At 43.7% G+C, this 20,453-nt stretch overlaps 1 protein-coding gene across 1 annotated transcript in view; it reads right to left on the bottom strand.

The window, feature by feature from the left end:
* Window positions 1-6,292: 6,292 nt before the first annotated feature.
* LOC144767775 (uncharacterized) overlaps window positions 6,293-20,453 on the bottom strand; it is a 39,380-nt gene continuing 25,219 nt past the window's right edge. Inside the window, exons 3-4 of the mRNA XM_078651158.1 lie at window positions 9,510-9,679; window positions 6,293-9,414 (exon numbers count right to left, since the gene is read on the bottom strand). Of these exons, the coding sequence (XP_078507284.1) occupies window positions 6,593-8,374 (1,782 nt within the window). The 5' untranslated portion in view covers window positions 8,375-9,414; window positions 9,510-9,679 and the 3' untranslated portion in view covers window positions 6,293-6,592. The remainder of the gene's footprint in view (window positions 9,415-9,509; window positions 9,680-20,453) is intronic.

Raw genomic sequence — 20,453 nt, 5'->3', positions numbered from 1 at the left:
ATAAAGATATCAGATAAAGAACCCCAAATTTCTTATACCTTGTGGTATCAAAAATATGCTAGAATTAACATTCTAGTTATATTTGTGATGATCAGCTTTCTGTTATTTTAACACATTTTGTCAGTGCACAGAGTATTTTCCCTACATAGATCACATTTCATGCAATGGTCTGTGCTTGAACGGACAATGAAGGGGTAAAAATGCATTTCTACCACAATCAAGAAACCCTTGGGTCTCTGAGGATTACTGTTGCAAATGAAGACCTAGCTAAGATGAAATATCCCTTTAAAAGGACAATTTCCCTCACCCACCATAGTTGGCATGCTTCCTTATTGGGAATCGCCTTGCGCCATGAAACAACCCCCTCACTGAGAGGGAGGAGTTCAGGCATATTTTGTTATAGAGAAAGGTATACTAAATACCACAATAATGAGCTCAGGGTAGTGGGGGCAGCAGAGTGAAAGTTAAAACTTGCTAAAGGGTATGTGGTTTCCATTATTTGTACACCCCTGGGCCAGGATTAAAAATAGGACACTGTGGGAGAAATATATATGCACTGTTAGAGTCAATAAGAGGTCAACATGTTTCAGCCTATTAACCCTCCAAATAGGTGTTTGCGGCATTCTTCAGGACTTAATCAAAAGTTCTGCCGCTCAATGTACTCAATCAATAACAAGTATTGTCATAGCCAATAGGTCTCGCCTTTGGGACCTTATAAGTGTTTAGCCATGCATATTCAGTAACAATGTGAAATAAATACTGTTAAAAAAAAGAAGACTATAAAGTAACTAAGCTAGACTTTATAACTGGTTAATCAAACGTTTCTGGAGGTTTAGTATATATAAACAACTCCTTTTTTCTATGGTGTGTCATATAAAGTTGATGCTTTAAATTTTGGTAAGAGTACACAACGTCAAAAAATTCAATACTGCTTTTATATTAATATACCTTTGAAAGCTTGAAGTGAAAGACAATTCTAAGTGGCATTTGGTTATGAGTAGGCGCTAATGACTATTTCCAGATGACAATGTAATTAGCATTTTTTGTATAAGATGTGTTAAAAGTATGGGTAGGGAAAATGGCTATTTTGGCCAAAGGCTGCCCGTTCTATATGCATGCTAGTTTTAATTTGTAAACAGAATCACAATTTGTTATGTGGTACACTGTAATGTTAGATGAATCTGTTTTACCCTTCTGATAAGCAAGGGATGACGATGAACCGTTTTTTCGTCCCTGGTTTTAAATGGATTCAGGTTGGAACAGACGAGGTGTTGGTTGACTTTACCTCAAAAAATGGTTGTTTACCGCATGCTGCTTTCATGCGACTTAAATCCCTTCAGAGGAAGAGGCGGCTGCATGCCTGCATATGGTTCTCCAGTGGGGCTAGAATAGAAGCTGTTAAGGGCAGGGGCTTAGCTTCCCATTGGTGCAGCAGGTGCAGTGGCACCAGGTCCCAGATGCCTTAAAGGCCCACTGAACCCTGATAACTGCTGTTTGTCACAGTTCAAACAGAGGCCTGAGGGGCCCACAGAACAATGATTATTGCTGTTTTCCACAGTCCAAATAAACGGCAGAGGTCACATTTCCTTTCTTGCCTTGGGGCCCAAGGCACACTGGCTAGGCCACTGGTTAAGGATGCAGTGGGGAAGAAGTGGCGAGACAGGTGGATTATCTAAACAACTCAACGATGACTTCATGCCTGGGTATTAAAGTATTCATTACAATTAAAGACTTAAGCAGGAATAGATATGATAATATAGGACGGCCTATGTACAAATGCAGCTCGATTAGCGGCTGCCTTTAACTTCTCAGCTATCACCTCTCCTAATTTACAGTTTTATATTAGATGCAGACATAAATCATGACCTATGAATATATTTATCTATCTTTAGGTTCAATGACCCATCTTTTCCATATGCAAGTATCAGACAGGTCGGAAACGCCTAATGGCTTTAAACTTGATAAAGCCACATTAATCACTGGCCTTGAAATGCAAATGGCAGCATTAGGCACGCAGAGGTGTATTCTACGTAATCTCATTATGTTCAGGGTACGGGAGAGTATTTAGGGCATAAAGCACATTGACAAAAACATTTCTGCCACCATAGAAATTCAATCTTCCTTGTCCTGCCCTAGTGTACAAGTAGCACCACATTCTTTGTATACCTGAATTAAATAGGCACACAAAATAGTACCGTATTTAAAGGCCCAGTTCAGAATTACATGGAAGGTGCACTGTCCCAGACTACACAACGGTGCAGTTTTCAGTGGGTGCTATCATCCCACACAGGGGGAGCACACCAGATTATGCTGGAAAAAACATGTGGTACCCCAACGTAGGCGCAGTTGTAAACCACCAGTCTGCTTACATAGTAAAGCGTCTGGCAGCTATTAAGTGAGGTGGCACGTTTCCCCTGCAGGTGGTTGGGGTCTGTCACCATCCTGTCAGGTGGGGGGTATACAATCAGTGTGCCTCCTGACTGCTCGTTTGCCTTTTTGCCCGTGTCAATAATACAGTGCAGTCCTTGGAGGAGTAGTCAATTTGTATTCATGAAAGACACTTGTGTTTCTCGGATGTGTAATCCCCAGATGATGCCTGAACTGTTCCCCAATGTAAATTGATACTTGATACAATGGGCTATTTGTACATCGTATTGAATTGTATGGTCTTATGAGAACTGTTATTAATAATAAAAAAGATTTAGTGAGTGCTTATTGCCCTCTATGTCACTCTACTTCTAAGCACCTAATACAGCTTGTACAGTGCTTACTGTCATCTGCTCACTTACATTATGCTTATTATGCCTAATATAAATAGTGCACAAATTAGGCATTTGTGTCTGCCTACAACGTGGACCTGATACAAATAGCAGTACCTACAAGGTGGATGGTACAATTCAACAAGAGTCTAAGATACTCCAGCACAGATGACTTTGCATCAACATTACGGGGCATCAGTCTTGATGGCAAGCCAACTTAAAACTTATCAGTATTGTATACATTATTATCAGAGACTATACTTGCCTCTTGGGTACAACTTTACAACGGAATTTTATTAATTTGTGTACAGTTGTGTGTATACAATAAAACTACCTACCCACCATAATTGATCTGTCTATTCATCTTTTTGGGATCTGGAGTAGCATGCTACTCGCCGAAAAGCACTTCAACACTTTATCAGGGGTAGCAAACGCTATATAAAAGCAAAACCTTACCTCTTCTATCCCCCACAATCTTTATTAACCCAACTAACAGACCAACATGTCCACCTCTCATATACATTTTATATTTCCCTATACTAATTCACCACTAATCATTTTTGGATCCTGGAGTAGCGTGCTACTCGCCGAAAAAGCGCTTCAAAGTTCGTATGGGGTAGTAAGTGTTATATAAATCTCAATACATTACAATTACTGTTTACATCGGGCTGCACTAACACGAGGATAGAAGTAGAGTGGGGATTAGAGTTTATCTGCCCATAACGAAGCATACTACAGAAAGTGTGTGAACAGTCTATATGTTGTGCGCCTGGCAGAGTAAAACACAGCAGAGGTGGGAAGAAGGTAGGTAATCTGATGGTCAGAACTATGTGGAAAGAGACAATCACTTTGGGAAGAAAAGAGGGCTTATACGGAGGACTACTTTGTTCGTATGGACAGCAAGAAAGGGAGGTCTGGAAGATAAGCCTGAAGCTCACTCATCCTGCAAGCAGAGGTGATGGCAAGCAAAAAAGCAGTCTTCAAAGGAGGCGAAGAGGACAATTATGTAGGCGCTCAAAGGGAGCACACATAAGATAAGTGAGGTCAACTCCCACTAGGGCATTACGAAAGGAGAAGGAGGAAAGAGATGAGTAATGCACTTCAGAAATCTGTTAACAATAGGATCGATGGCCATGCTCAAGAACTCGGGGTACCAGATTTGGGACTGATCGCGTTTGATCTTCTTCAGCAATCTTGGCAGAAGTGGTACAGGAGGCCGCAACTCCACTCGCAACGAAAAGGGTCGCCGAGCGAGAGCCGCTTTGGAAACTCTAACACGCAGAACTGCTGACATTGAGCATTCTCTTCGGTGGCGAATAGATCTAACCAAGGCTCTCCCCACTACTGAAAGAGACCTAGCACGACCTTCGAGTGAAGATGCCATTTGTGATCCATCATGCACTGGCGCCTGAGTTTGTCCGTCCTTGCGTTCAGTGAACCTGTTAGGTGTTGAACCACCATAGATATGCCCTGATGTTCCAGCCATGTCCAAAGGTGAAGAGCCTCTTGACATACGGTCCACAACCTCACCCTGCCCTGTTTGTTGCAGTACCACATGGCGGTGGTGTTGTCCATGAACACCTGCAGCACTCTTCCTTTGACAGAAAGAAGGAATGCCTTCAGTGCAAGATGAATTGCCCGGAGCTCCAGAGGGTTGATGTGGTGCCTGGACTCCGCCAGAGACCAGAGGTCTTTGATCTCCGCCATTCCCATATGGCTGCCCCAACCCAGGAGTGACGCATCCGTCACTACTGTGAACTCAGGTTGGGGGAGGAAGAGGGATCTGCTGTTGACCCAATCCTGGTTTGTGAACCACCATTGCAACTGACTTGCAGTCCCCTCCGAAATCTGAACGTCATTGGATAGATTCCCCTGGTGCTGCGCCCACTGGAACTTCAGGTCCCACTGCAGAGCACGTATATGCCATCTGGCATGATGCCCCAGCAGGATGCAGGAGGCCATGAGGCCCAGCAGCCTCAGGGTCATTCTCACCGAACACCGGGATGGAGGCTAAAACATCGGTATCATAGCCCGAAAATGCTGGACTTGCTGGTAGGGAGGATAGACCCAAAACTGTGCTGTGTCCAGAACAGCTCCGATGAAAAGGAGCTTATCAGAGGGAAGCAGGTGCGACTTCAGCACGGTAACTGTGAACCCCAGCAAATGCAGGAAGTCCGTTGTAGTCTGGAGGTGGGAGACGACAGCCTGGGAGAGCTCGCCTTCAACAGCCAGTCTTCGAGATAGGGGAAGACTGGAACCCCTGATCTGGGCAGATGAGCTGCGACCACCGCCATCACTTTCGTGAACACCTGGGGGGGGCTGGTAGGGCCAAAGGGGAGCGTGGTAAACTGAAGATGCGTGTAGCCTACCGTGAACCGTAGGTAATGCCGGTGGGCAGGCAAGACGGGGATGTGAAAGTAAGTGTCCTGCAAGTCCAACACTACCATCAAATCTCCAGGGTCGAAGGCAGACAAGACCTGAGCCAAGGTTAACATCTTGAACTTCTCCTTTCGGAGGAAGCGGTTGATGTCCCTGAGGACTAAAATAGGTTGCAGGCCTTTGTCCTTCTTGGGTACCAAGAAGAAGTGGGAGTAGCAACCCCGACCTACTTCTGGCACAGGGACGCGTTTGATACCTCCCTTGGCAAAGAGATCCATAACTTCCTGGAAGAGAAGGGCCAAAGGATCCTCCGACATGGGATGAAATCACCACCAACGATATGACCCTTACGCACTCCGCTGCTTGCGGAACTCCACGTAGACCACCAGAGTATTTTTGTCACTTTGCGGAGTTCGCAAAGGCTTAATCGTATCATGAAAAAATAGATATCAGTCATATGTTAAGAAACAAGGGTGAGTAGAAACCTTTTGGGTGGAGTAAAATTTAAGATATTATTATTGTGATTTTTTTGGGCAATTAGTTGATTTTTGCAAGCACTAACACTTCTCTGTGTAAAGTAAAGACCTTGAGAGTTTTGTAACTTTCAGATACTCAAATTGTGGATTCTGTTGCAATTAAAAATATTTCCAGGCCTGAAATTTCTTTGGAGGTTGCATGCGGGTAGCCTAAGTTATCCTGCAAGAGTTTCTTGATGAATTCTATTGCAACTACAATATGTGCTCTCTCATGTAAAGTCAGGTTGTTAGAAGCTTTTCTGCAACTCAAGATAGGCCTTACTTTTCACCTGGTGTGGATGCATTTCTCATGTTTAGTGAGATCTCCTTTCTGAGTATAACGTTTCTGGCTTTCCCCTCCTGTATAAGGCTTTAGTCCAGTGTGAATTATCTCATGTGAAATGACATTGTATTCAAGACTAAACCTTATCTGACATTCAGAACACACATAAGGCTTTTTTCCCCAGTGTGAGTTCGCTCATGTCAAGTGAGAAGTAATTTGTAACCAAAACTTTGCTTGCATTTCGAGCACTCATAAGGTGTTTCCCCAGAGTGGGATCTCTCATGAAGCATAACACTGTCTTTCAGATTCAACCTTTTATGGCATAAGGATTTTCTCCAGTGTGGAGTTTCTCATGGTGAAATAGCGTTTTTCTCTGCAGCTTTTCTGGCATTCAGAGCACTCATAAGGTGTTTCATCAGTATGGAGTCGCCTATAGTTAGTGAGGCTGTGCCTATCAAATAGGAATTTCTGGCATTCACAGAAATTGGTAATGTTTTTCCCCTGTGTGCGTCTGCTCATGTAGAGTGAGATTGAGTTTAAAATTGATGCTTTTCTGGCATTCGGAGTACTGAATTATTTTGTTGGTGTGTTTTTTTATGGCGCTTGTAACCATCTCTACCTCTGAATCTTTTCTGACATTTAGAGCACTGATAATTTTATTCACCAGTGTGGATTCTCACATGCTCAGTGAGATGAGATTTTTGGCTGAAACATTTTTGGCATTTGGAGCACTGATAAGGTTTTTCCCCAGTGTGGATTCTTATATGCTGAGTGAGACTGCATTTTTGACTGAAACATTTGTGGCATTCAGAGCACTGATAAGGTTTTTCCCCAGTGTGGGTTCTTATATGCTGAGTGAGACTGCTTTTTTCACTGAAACATTTGTCGCATTCAGTGCACCGATAACGTTTTACCCAAGAGTGGGTCCTTGTATGTTTAGTGAGTCTCATTTTGTCACTGAAACATTTCTGGCATTCAGAGCACTGATAAGGTTTTTCCCCAGTGTGGAATCTCACATGTGCAGTTAGAAGTGATTTAAGTCTGAAATCTTTTGGGCATTCAGAGCACTGATACGGTTTTTCCCCAGTGTGGGTTCTTATATGCTGATTGAGACTGAATTTGTTTGTGAAACATTTCTGACATTCAGAGCACTGATAAGGTTGTTCCCCTGTGTGGGTTATTGTATGTTGAGAAAGACGTCTTCTGTCTCGGAAATTTTTCTGGCATTCAGAGCACTGAAAAGGTTTTTCCCCAGTGTGGGTTTTTATATGCACCGTGAGAAAGCGTTTTTCACTGAAACATTTCTGGCATTCAGAGCACTGATAAGGTTTTTCCCCAGTGTGGGTTCTTCTATGCCGATTGAGACCGTTTTTTTCACTGTAACATTTGTGGCATTCAGAGCACTGATAACGTTTTTCCCCAGTGTGGATTCTTATGTGCCGTATGAGACTACTTTTTATACTGAAACATTTCTGGCATTCAGAGCACTGATAAGGTTGTTCCCCAGTGTGGGTTCTTATATGCCGAGTGAGACTGAGTTTGTCTCTGAAACATTTCTGGCATTCAGAGCAATGATAAGGTTGTTCCACAGAATGGGTTATTGCATGTCGAGAAAGACTTTGTTTGTCACAAAACCTTTCCTGGCATTCAGAGCACTGATAAGGTTTTTCCCCAGTGTGGAATCTCAAATGTGCAGTAAGAAGTGATTTAAGTTTGAAATGTTTTGGGCATTCAGAGCACTGATAAGGGTTTTCCCCTGTGTGGATTCTTATATGTTCAGTGAGTCTGATTTTGTAACTAAAACATTTCTGGCATTCAGAGCACTGATAAGGTTTATACCCAGTGTGGGTTGTTATATGCCGAGCGAGCCTGTTTTTGTCAATGAAACATTTCTGGCATTCAGAGCACTGGTAAGGTTTTTCCCTAGTGTGGGTCCTTGTATGTATAGTAAGTCCTCTTTTGTCACTGAAACATTTCTGGCATTCAGCGCACTGATAAGGTTTTTCCACAGAGTGGGTTAATGCATGGCGAGATAGGCTCAGTTTGTTGCAAAACGTTTTCTGGCATTCAGAGCACTGATAAGGGTTTTCCCCAGAGTGGATTCTCATATGTTCAGTGAAATAAGATTTACGGACGAAACTTTTTTGGCATTCAGCACACTGGTATGGTTTTTCCACAGAGTGGGTTAATGCATGTAGATCTAGACTCGCTTTGATACTAAACCTTTTCTGGCATTCAGAGCACTGATAAGGTTTTTCCCCAGTGTGGATTCTCATATGTTCAGTGAGATAAGATTTACGCCTGAAACTTTTTTGGCATACTTTGCATGGAGAGTTGTTTTCCCCAGTGTGGATTCTCATATGCTCAGTGAGATAAGATTTACGCCTGAAACTTTTTTGGCATACATTGCACTGAGAGTGGTTTCCCCCAGTGTGCATTCTGTCAAATTCTGTGAGATGAGATTTATGGCTGTATCTTTTTTGGCACAGGTAACTTTTTTCCCCAACTTCGGTTATTTTGCCTTGATTGAGGCGGGTTTGAACACTGAATTTGTTCTCAAAGTCCGTGTTTTTATAAGGTGTATTCCTAGAGATAGTATCTCTACATTTAGTTTTCTCTTGCTTATATGCCACAGTAAGAATGAACCCGATTTTAGAGTTGGGCTTGTTTAGATAATGTTCAGCATTTATCTCTAAAAGAAATTGTGTGTAATCTTCTTAACACTTGAATTGAGCAAAATATGTCTGGAAGCAGCCCTGTAACACCTGTCAAAATGTTATTAGCAGATAATAGTCTTCAGGTTATAGCCTATCCGGCAGCAACTTATTTTGTGAATGAAGATTTTCTCAAATCTATTTGTATAGGTTCTTAGCAATGCAGTGATAAGGTGTTAGTCTTATATTTAATAATTAAACTGATAAGTACCTTTTTGCACTGACGTAATGGCAGTAACTGAGGGCATTAGAGCGTGCACAGTACTATTGTGGATCACCAGTCGCAGAACATCAGTTCCTTTTACCCTTTCTTTGTTTGGTGTAAGGTTAAGGTTTGTAGTTCTGAAGACGAGGATTTATTTACATTACCTATAGCGCAACTGTGCTCATTTATTCCATTTTTATATTTAACAGTTTTACATATCACTCACGCACAGCAGATAATGGTGAGGCGATTTACATAGAATTACAGAACAGTATACAATAAAAAGGAAACAATCTGAGATGGTTATGAACACAATAAAGTGGTGAATTTTTAAGGTTTTCGCAAGAGTAAGCAGACTGGGTCGTGGTTTTCTACCCACAGGCAGATAGTCTCAAACTTGTGTAACTGGTTAAAAACGGTTGTTGAACAAAGGTGATTTTCCAATCTTTTGGTTGTTAACGTGTCAGCTTCCGAAGTCTTCTCTCAGCGTCTTTTCTTTGATGGTCTGCAGAAGAAACCTTTTGTTATAACTTTCTTTTATGCAGTGTGTGCTTCCTCTCTGGAATTACATGGTGCTTTAGATGAAGGTTATTCTGTGCACAGATATGGCTTTGCTCTGGGTTAATGAAATGCTAAATTAGAGACTTCACTTACAGTAGTGTACTTTCCTCAGCTCCCACATCCTCGCCACACCTAGATTTTGGAAATTGTTTAAACGTAGAATGCTGGATGTCCTTCAGTTTTTCAAAATAATCCTTCTTATGGCACTGACATTCAGTTGCTTAGTGCTAAATCTCGCTTTCTTCGTCAGTAATTTCAATCACCTATAGTATTAAAAATAAATAGTTAATACATGAAAATTTCCAAAAATATAATTTACAAGCCAAATCAATGCAGAGTTGCAGTATTTTGAAAATGTTGAGCTGTTTTTCAGACAGAGCAGAGTGTAGAATTGTAGCCTGAGAGTACTTGGATGTAGGAGTGAGGATTTATAGAATTTTCGACATTTTATTAAGCTCACAATGGATACATGCACCCTATGGACTTGTAATATAGAATCCCAAAGGCAGAAATTAAAGTCATATTCACTGGCACCAAACAGATATTTAAAAAAGGATACTATTAATTAATTTTTAATGTAGATTTCTGGGACAGGAATTTCCCCTCCATGGACAACAGGCGTTTCCCCTGCCCTGAGTTACCACCTACTTGTATCTGGTATCCTGACTTTTGAGTTTTGGCCTCTGCCTCAAGCAAATCTATTGTGTGCTGCGAGGACTATGCCTAGACCTATCCTTCAACTATGGGCCAGAGTATGAATCAAGGGCAATTAAGTTAAGGAGTAATATCATGTGCTCATTTTATTTGACCTGATTATCAGTTGTTAGGTTTTTCTGCACCTGGATGTACCGGGTGCAGAAAAACAGGACACCATTTTTTTCCAGACAGGAAAATTAGACTGAAAAGACGCACAAGACTCTGGGTGCAGCAGAAGCAGCCAAGACTTATGCTGTTTTTTTACAAACTGGGGCAAACATACAATTCTTCCCTTTGTCAGACATTTCTTTACCCTTCCCTCCCCTGCTTCACCCATCGCCCCCCAACCAACCACATGCATTTATCTACCACCTGCTTAAAACTAGTGGTAAATAAAAGCAGAAACACACTATGAAATAGTGAATGGCAGGTGGATTGACAAGCAAGCAGAAGAATCTGTTCCTCGTGGCAACTCCCTAGTCCATGGCGTCAAACTTGTGACTGCACGTTACTGGGGTAAATATATCACAAAGTTTAAAAAAAACAAATACATGAGATTTTTCTGCCACCCCAGTACTATGCAACTTCTAACAAGGGACTATGAGAGGTCTTGGACAGGTCCTGTGACCTGGAGGGTCACACCAAGTGTGCCCTTATTTAAGGCAGAGGACTGTCATGGGTTTAACAGCTAGAGCGGTGGTGGCAATGCACCCTCTTTTCACCATGGTCAGTGGAGTGGCGTCCTCCTGACACACCCATGTAATGCTCCATTTCTATACCTGTGCCCAGACTTTGCACTAACATGAAGTGCGTGTTTAGGGTGTTGGTGTGCGTAGCATAAAAGCAATGTGAGAGTGCAACAGAGTAAACAGCATCTCCTGCCTGCCAGTTGTGTATAAAAGTGGGACCATCTATTATACCCTAGTTCAAAGTCCTCTGTTACCAAGGAATAAAGTGCTCTACAAAGTACTCAGATGCCTGCTGTGCCACCAGGGATGGTGTCAGCCTGACAGTCTATCTAAGTTGAAAAGACATCACCTACAGGCTGAATTACTTAATGGAGAAGCTGTGTACCTGTCCTGAAGAGCCTAGAAGTCTGCCTAGAAGCCTGCCTGTCTGGTAAGAAAGGGAAGGGAGTTTGACTATCCAGCAGGAGGACAAGGCTGTCCTGGAAGAAGCAAGGTCCGACACATCCTCCTTATCTGTAGGGCGAGCCGGAAAGCCATCCAGCAAGACCAGCTAGTCTGAGGCACCCCCCTCCCCCACCCAGACTCTCCCAACAGTTCAAGGCAGAAAATAAAACTCTACAACAACGAGATTGTTGAGGCCCAGTTGGACGATTGTGTGCTGCCAACAGCCCGTTCAAGGTTGCATTTGCCAAATTCCTAACACAACAGGGTCCGAATCTACTGGCTTCCTGGGGAGCCTGTGTTGGGCTTTTAGCTGCTGAATTTCTGACTACTCTGTGTCAGAGGCCCATGAGGGACTACAACTACTCCAGTGTCAAACACCCTGTCTGAGCTTACGCCTGTGGTCCAGCCGGCCACAGTGTGGGGTCAATTGCTGACGGTCGGGCCTCCAGAGGGGCTACACTTCCCGACAGGCCAGGTGTGACTGCTACCTTAGGACTGCTGATCTTCAGGCAACTGCAAAGAAAAGACAGAGTGGGTGCCCTACTGAATGCAGCCCTACCCAGGACAAAAGCGCTCCACAAAAGCCTGCTGGTGGGTCACTGCTCTCTCGAGTGTTCGGGCGTGCCATTCAAGTGCCGGGAAACAGGAAAGAGACCCAGACAAGGCTGACTCATCCTGTGGAAGGATAAGACGCTTACGACAGAGCATACACGCATTGGGGTGACTGGAGTGACAGAACTGCACCTATACTATATTCATGATACTCCTAAATGCCCCTAGAGGGGAAGAGGGTATCAGAACCGGACGCACCTGTCTGCAGCACATGGTAGTCTGGCATGCCTGCACCATCCTTTCATGCAGACTGTCCATAAAGTTGATTTTAGAGCTGCTATGCACACAGCAGGGGGAATCTCAGACCATTCGCTGGTGGAGGTGCAACTCGATGGTCCGGTTGTGGACTTCATCCTACCCCCAGGGGTTGATCCGTGATATTTAAAAGACAAGACGTTCAAAGCTTGTATGAGAGATAGAGCAGAATTCTATTTTAAGGAGAATGGGAGGCCTGTTGAATCAGCTTGAGTGCTATAGGGTGAATTCAAGGCAGTGATTCGAGGCCAGACACAAGCCTTGATTGGGAGAATGTCGAAGGAACGTAAATTGAAGTGCGAGGCTCAGGACAAGGAATGTGCTTTCCTGGAGGTTCGCTTGGCAAGTGGGGAATCAGTTTCTCTCCCATTACACCATGAACTGAAGCAGCACACATTAAGAGCACTAATGGAAAATAGCGTGCACTCATGCGCTGGCTACCCAGCATTGTCTCTATGATGTCGGTGATAAAGCCAATGAGTTGCTTACATGGTTAGAGAGACAAGACAAAGGACGAAACTGGATCCTTGAGGACACTGACAACAAGGGGACGGAAATACTGGGAGAGACTTCCTGAAAGACCTGATCCGGCCAATGCTAACAAATAAGGACCTAGACGCACTAGACCAAGGCCTGACAGTAGACTAAATAAATTAGACAATAGGAACCTTGCAAACAGGGCAAGCGACGGGACCTGATGAGCTCCCGTTAGAATTATATAAAAGCATGATGGATAAAATCAGGGAGTACCTCCAGAGTATGTTTCAGACTGCCTGAAAATAAGGGTGCCTCCCGGAGGACCAAAGAACGTCTGAGGTGGCGGTCATCCCAAAAAGGACGAACCAGCAACTGAGTGTGGGTCTTATCGACTCATCTCCCTGCTTAATTTTGAGACTAAGGTCCTTCAATAGGCCCCGGCGATCTGCCTGCGGACAGTAGCTTTATGCCACACCAGGGAACGCGCTTAAATCTCTGATACCTTAATGGAGTACTACACGTAACAGGGGATTCCTTTGCTGAACCAGTGGCACTGCTGTCAAGCTCTTGAATGCGGCCCCTCTAGAGTGCATGCACGTCAATAACACAGTCTCCGAGTCTTTGCCGTCCGACAGGGATGTTTCTTGTCTCCTATGCTCTTCACACATGCATGGGTTCGCCAGGACCTCTCATATGGGGTATTCCAGTTGATCAAGAGTGGGATGAGAGAATCTCCCTCTACACTGATGTTTTGGTGTAGGATACGTAATCAGCCTTCTCGAGTGAACAAATCCTACAAATCTTTCACATATTTGGAGATTATTAAGGATATAAGATCAATTGGAAGACGTCCTTAATATTCCTGCTGGTGGCAGGGACCCTGCGGCTGGACTCTAGGTGCACAGTTCGGGTGGCACTACATGGCTTTAAATATTTGGGCGTGTTCATTACAAGAGAGCCACAGGCAGGAACATACTCCCGAAATTAGACCGGCTTCGCTGGGATGCCCCACACTTGTGGCCCTATTTAAAGTGATGACCCTCCAGGGTTTCCTGTACATCGTGCAAAAAACGTCCTTTAAGATCCCACCAGACATTTTCTTTTAAAAGGTAGACTGAGAACTTTGGCTCCTGTTGTGGGATGGTGGCACTTCGCACTGAGTAAGATGCAGAGGGGAGTTTAAGGTGGACTGGCGGTCCGGAGCATTCGCAAGTATTATTGGGCCACGCAGCTGGTGGCAGTCAACAACTGGGTTTTTGCAGACTGTGAGGATCCTGCTTACCGGGTAGATAGATTGGCCATGGGCAAGAGAGGTTACCCCACGCCGTGCTGTATCGAAGAAAGTATGAGTGCACCCTATCTACTCATACCCAAACAGTGGTAAGGGTGTGAAGAGAGGCTACCAAGTGTTTAGGCTGAGAAGGTAAGCTGACAGAAATTACTCCACTGTATGATGGTGATCTCTTAAGTGTAGTGGGAGGATTGCAGGGCTTTACAAAATGGGGATTGATTAGCTTAGAATGGCCGGGCGATGTGTGGAGGAGACAGGCACTTGTGTCCTTCACAATCCTACAACAAAGGTATATTAGGTGACCAAAGACGGTTCTGACATTTGCAGGTGGGTCACGCTCTGCAAGGTCACATCCGGGAAGGGGGGAAGTTGCCTGATGCATTCCCACTGGAGTACCAGCTGCTAACTAATCCCCAACCGAAAAAGCAATCTCGACCATCTATAGGAAGTTGATCTACAATTCTCTGGATCCCTTGGGGATGTTTCCAGGCGGCCATTCACCAACTTGTGTTCCAAATCTGGAGTTGATTTTTAAAAACCAACAACTAATCACCCTCACACTCTTGGAACTTTCTCCCTGATTAATTTTCTCCCAGGAAGTGGGATTCATTTAAAAACAAATTCTCATCACGACTGCCAGGTATTCCCTGGTGGTCCTGAATAAGAGAAAAATACTTCAGACAGCCTGATCTAGAGAGGAAGGGCCGTCCAATGTATTTACATCCATGCCACTCAAGTAAGGCTGGACACATGACAATCCAGCTGACTTGCATTAGGTCAGGCAGACCATCCGTTTGTTGGACAGGATACTCCACCACGCTTGTGAAGGAGTACCCTGCTCACCAAACTCTAAATCAAGACCTTTATCTTTTCTGTGCTATGCATGTATCTCTAGGTCCGCTTCATTATGTCCATCAGTCTTTTGTATTAGTTACCTGTTATTGAGGCTTGTGTGTTTAGTACAGCGTAATCTTACGGTGTGTGTGTGGGTTTATTTGAACCCTGCGGTTTAATCTGCACTTGTTGTTTATGCGGTGTTGTCACACCCTTATAAATATAAAAAGTATGTTACAGGCGGCCAGGTGTCTCTTGCCCGTGACTTCTGCGGAAGTAATGGTGCACAGTTAACAGCAGCAATATTGCAAAGTGTCAAGAGCCTGATTTAGAGTTCGCTGGCAGGGTTAGTTAGACACAAACGTGACGGATATCCTGGCCGCCGTATTACATGCACCACTGAATATAATATATGAGAGCCTCATTTCTTTCATTAGTACTTTCTATTTCCCTTGTTTTTATTATCTTTACTAGCTGTACCCGGCCACGCGTTGCTGTGGCTCAGTCTGGTTAAATAGAAAAGAAAGAAAAGAGTAAACGCACGTTTCTAATATGCTTGTGGGTATACAATATTTTTTGTTGTTCCATTGTCTGTGCAGATGTAGAGATTGTCTGGTTTGCCGACTCCAGAACACGCAACATATAATTGTCCCTGTGAGAAGCAATCCGTGTCTAGATCTAAACCGCACAATTCTAAAGATTGGCCCTGAGCTTTTCTTTAAAATGTTTTTAAACAAACTGTATCGAAAACCACAGTTTGTAGTACATGTATCATAGCAAGTACTCATGTTTTTTTGCTGCTTGTTATCCAGTTTTTATCGATATCAATTTGATACATGTTTAAATCACATCACATCAGTTAATATAACAGAAACAATCAGTATAGATGGTAGCTTTTGGACGCATCCTTAATATATAACATGTTACAAACTGAACCAACTCCTCCCCCCTTCCTCCACCCACTTCACGGTCTGCCATCCTGACACCAACTGTCCATCCTAATATATGTAGACTATTGTCTCTATGGGTCCCTTGTAGTTGTTGCGCATCAACCAAATCGATAGGGTCTGTTCGGGGTTTCGATTAAAAACACGCATGTATTCGACACGCACGTATTTGAATCCAACGTTGTGTATATAAAAACACGCCCGTTTTCGAATCCAACGGTGTGTCAAAATTTCAAAGCAATCGGTGGAGTACTTTCGGAGATTTGAGATTTTGAACAACGAACAGTTACATTTTTATTTATATAGATAGATTTTACTTTTTTTTGTCCTCTTTCTTATTTCTTTTTCTGTTTCTCTCTATTCCTGGCTTATTTTTCATTCATTTCTTAATTTAAGAATGCTTAGCCTGAGGTTCCGTGACGATTTTACTCGTGTTTGTAACATTGTCGTAAATACATAATTTTGGTATCAGTGAACCGCAAATGATCCATTTAGTATATCCTGGTGTTTTCGCTATGCTACGAGCAAGAGCACTCCTGTTACAAACACATTTCTGTTCTACCCATGGCATCCATCTTAGACACGGAAGCCATTTTGTATTCCTTGCCCTCACATAGTCAATGGACACGCAATGACCTCTTTTTCATTTAAGGACACGTAGGCTTTAGCCGGCGATTCACCTTGCGAGTGACACGTGCACCTTAGGCCAGCAACGCTGTGGCAGCATGACTCGGCAAGAGCTGCCTCCCCAGCCTGAGGCCAGTCCTGCTATACTGGTTCTTGTGTCCGTTGGCCTGATCATGATTAGGCGGCCGAAGCTGGTAACCGTGCCCATTTACGACCCACAAACATCTCTTATCCTGTCTTTCTATCTTCCACACCTGGCTCTGCTCCTTTCCTTCTGGGCCTTTATTAGGGGGAGGTAACGAAATTTACGATGAGGCGGTCCGGGTCTTGAATGAAGAATTGACATGGGATTATGATGGACTAGTGGGAACCCCTCATTCGTAATGTTTTGACATCAGATACTGTTGACGATTCCTGTGCAACGCCAAATATTTATTGTTTAAGACACGAATGTTTAGAACTGTGGTAACATGTAAAGAATTTGCCCCGAGCAGAATATTTAGTATATAAGGAACAACCCTCTTTGTACAAATTGAACAGGCTCCTAGATACTGCCCGTGTGCAGTTTCTGTGACTTCTGTGTCCCTGCAGTAATAAACCTTTGGTCTTTGACGCCACCATCGAGAAGCCCGTGTTTCTGTTTGTTTGTGCACCGAGACAGGTTGAACTTCGGGTGTTTTCCCTGACACCTCTGGACGGAACCAAAAAGTCCAGAACTCCAATTGGCGCCCAACGTTGGGCGACGTCATTCGGTACCGGTCCAAAAGCCTGAAGAGTTCGAGGAGCTTCGTGTGAAGATTTCAGAGGGAGGCGCCCCACTTCATCGATCCCGGCATATCGCAAAAGTGGCCCCGACGTTCTCTTCCGCGAGGGTTCCCGTTCAGACGGCTGCAGTGGTCCGTTGCCTTGACCGTCGCCCTGTCTTGGACCCGAGGTGCAGTCCTCAGTACGGCGAGATGTGACGGGTTTCTCCTTGGTGACGTCTTCAGTACCTCAGTTAAGTATTTTGTGAGGGTTGCTCCTGTTTGAATAATCCTTTTAGTTCTCAGTTCAGTTCAGTTCTGTAAGATTATCACTGGTTATTCTGGTTACGATAATCATTCTGTTCAGTTCAGGTATCGATACATTTGTCAGTTCTGGTAGGCCTAAGTTCTTGGTTCGAGTGCGCATCTTTTCTGTTTGTGTCTTGTTTGTTTTGTGTTCCGGATTATAAAATGGTAAATCGGAAAAATTGTATGTTGTCTTGTTTTAGTTGCAACAGTGATTCCCAGTTGGAGGACTCGTGTTTGGTTCCTCCGATTGGAACTCCCCTTTATGACCTATATTGCAAATTTGGTGTGGGCCCTATCTCTTATAACGAGGTATGGATCCACTATACAGAGAAAGATGGTGTCCTTAGTTGGCCACTACATGGTAGTTTTGAACCTGAAGTTCTCGATAATCTAGAAAGAAGGTTGTTCAAGAAGAAAGCCCGGCCGGCAATGTTTGATTCTTTCCGTTATTGGCGAAAAGAATCTAAACAAAGAGAAATTAAAAAGTTGAAGAAAGAACAGAAAGAGCAAGAGTTGACTTTAGAACAGTCTGCTAGGCAGCTGCAACTCAACGAGTCTGAGAAAGCGATGGAGGTGGCCAATAGAGAGCGTAATTTAGCGATAGACAAGTGCTATCCTGCTTTACCATCGAGTACGGCTAAGATAGTAGAGGACCCTGAAAAGGATCCCCTGTTGTCTTACTTGTTACGATCACCCCCACCGTATGCACAGGGTGCTACGGCTCCACCTATACCGAATGTTCAATTACCGGTTGCTGGACAACCCGGTGTCCCTGTTCCCGCTCCCCTGAATCAAGTTCCTGTACCTCCTGTGGTCAATATTAATGTTCCTTCGACAACCCCTCTTCTAGGGTTGCCGGCTTCTTTACCTATGCCTGTGTCGCTCACACCTGCTAGTTCACAAGCTATTTTTCCTGCTACTCCTACTGTTCCTAATCTATCTGTTCCAACTGCTACTCTATTTACTGCATCTGCTAATATTATGACTCCACTTTCTGTTCGTCGGAGAATCACTGATTCTGTCTCTAATATTCTATCTCCCTTCTATAAAACTCTGATTAAGACTCCTACCTCTGACTCTGTACAGAGGCGTAGTCAGCTTCCCAGTACTGAAGAAAGAGGAATATTAGATTCCACTGCTCTTAGATGGGTTTCGAAAGTTGGAAGATATAATGTACAAGATGTATTAGATACATTTATGCAATGGAATGAACCGACACAACGATATGTGTTCGATGAAATGTGTTTCCTTCTACGTGAGGAATTGGAAGAGGATGACCCTGAATCGAATCTAGAAGAATTAATTAATGTTCAGAAAGAGTTTGCTGCAGGTATGATAGTTGGACAAAATATAAAAGAAGCGATGGAACTGGTTCTAAGTTATAGAACCGACTCATCCCTTCGTTCACCGAGAGAGTTAGAGAAACGCAGTACGAAACAAAATCGTCAATACCCAATGAGGGAGGTTCCACCAATTTGGCATGAAGCTGTGCAAGCTAATGCAAACCTTGGTATTGCAGCCGCTCCGGCCCAATTCCAGAGAGTATGGATACATATTCCATGGAAGCGAGCTGAAGTATTAGCAGTGAAACAGGCCTTGCCAGATCCGCGTAAAAATCCTGCAGGGTACTACAAAGAGTTGGCTCAAACGGTTGACGCTTGTGTATTGAATCTTGCTGACATAGATCTGCTATTTGGTAATGTAGTACCGCAACCAATTTGGGCTAAAATTCGTAAAGAGAATCATCCAGTTGCCCTAGGTGGTGACTGGGCAGCTATAATTGCAGCGGATGGTCAACAAATAGGTGGTTCCAAACCAGAACCCCTAATTGCTAATTTGCCTGGTAGGATAATCGATTTAATGAAAACCTTGATGCCAGCATTACGCGTTAACTGGGACAAATTGTCCGCGTGCAAACAGAAGAAAGACGAAAGCGTCTCCGACTTTTTCACAAGATTCGAGGAGACTTTCGTGGATCATAGTGGTCAGGATATGAGCACAGAAGGAGGCCAGAGATTATTTGTTGATAAATTTGTGCACAATTTGTTGCCAGAACTTAGTGGTAAATTAAAGAATTCTGAAAGTGCGTGGGCTGTCTCTACGACTGCGCAAATACTTGCGACTGCCCAGTACTATGAAAATAGGGATAAAGAAGAGAAGGAAAAATCAGATAAAAAGACGAAAGATTTAAAAACTAAAGTACTTTTACAGCAAGCTTATCCGCCTCGCACGAATCAGACTAATATACAGCAAGGGCCATATCAAAGAACGGATTATAATTTTCAAAGGCCACAATACCAATGGAATCAATGTGCTTATTGCAAAGTGGAAGGTCATTACAAAAATGAGTGTCCAGTTCGGGCACAAAATAATGCTGCGGCAGCTCAGAGAGGTCGTGGTAGTTCCATGCAAAACTCTAGAGGTCGAGGACGAGGTGCTATGCCTCCGCAGACGAGTGATCGCCCTTCTAATTATTTCGACCAGCGAAATGGACAATCTGCCCAACAGAATAGGTCTCCACAATATCATGTTGAAGACTATTATGAAGCTAGTGAGGAAGTTCAGCAAAGTGAGTACTAGGACAGCCATGGACAAAGAGAGGGAGTAGTATCAGTTCCAGTAGATCAGAGTGGGCCTTATGTCGCAGTAGCAACATCAGGTATAGTCGAACCGTTTCTGTTGGATACTGGTGCAGCAAAAAGTTCTATCATACATGCGAAACTCCCTGGCGCACCTTTGTCTGGCTCAACAAACGTTTCAGTAGGTTTTTCGGGCGCCCCTGTTCATAACCCTGTTTCTGGTCCTTTGTCTATTTCTGTTGGACCCTGCCACTTGAAAGCACCCCTGATTTTGACGACAGGTTGTAATGAAAATCTGCTTGGTTTAGACTTGTTAAGTTATGCAGAGTGTGTGTGCCGGCCTAGGGATTAGACAGAAGTTTCATAGTGCGAACCATCCCCAGTCCGCGGGTTTAGTCGAGGGTTACAATGGCACCCTTAAACTGAAACTTGCTAAGATACAAGCATCCACGGGTTTGTCCTGGCCAGACGCATTGCCTTTGGCTTTGCTATCAACAAGAGCAACTGTACATTCTAGAGTAGGGCTTAGTCCTT

Source organism: Lissotriton helveticus, chromosome 1_1, assembly GCF_964261635.1.
Source record: "Lissotriton helveticus chromosome 1_1, aLisHel1.1, whole genome shotgun sequence".
NCBI classification, from domain to species: domain Eukaryota; kingdom Metazoa; phylum Chordata; class Amphibia; order Caudata; family Salamandridae; genus Lissotriton; species Lissotriton helveticus.
Note: the sequence above shows the minus strand (reverse complement) of the source record. Positions and strands in the feature narration are given on the sequence as shown.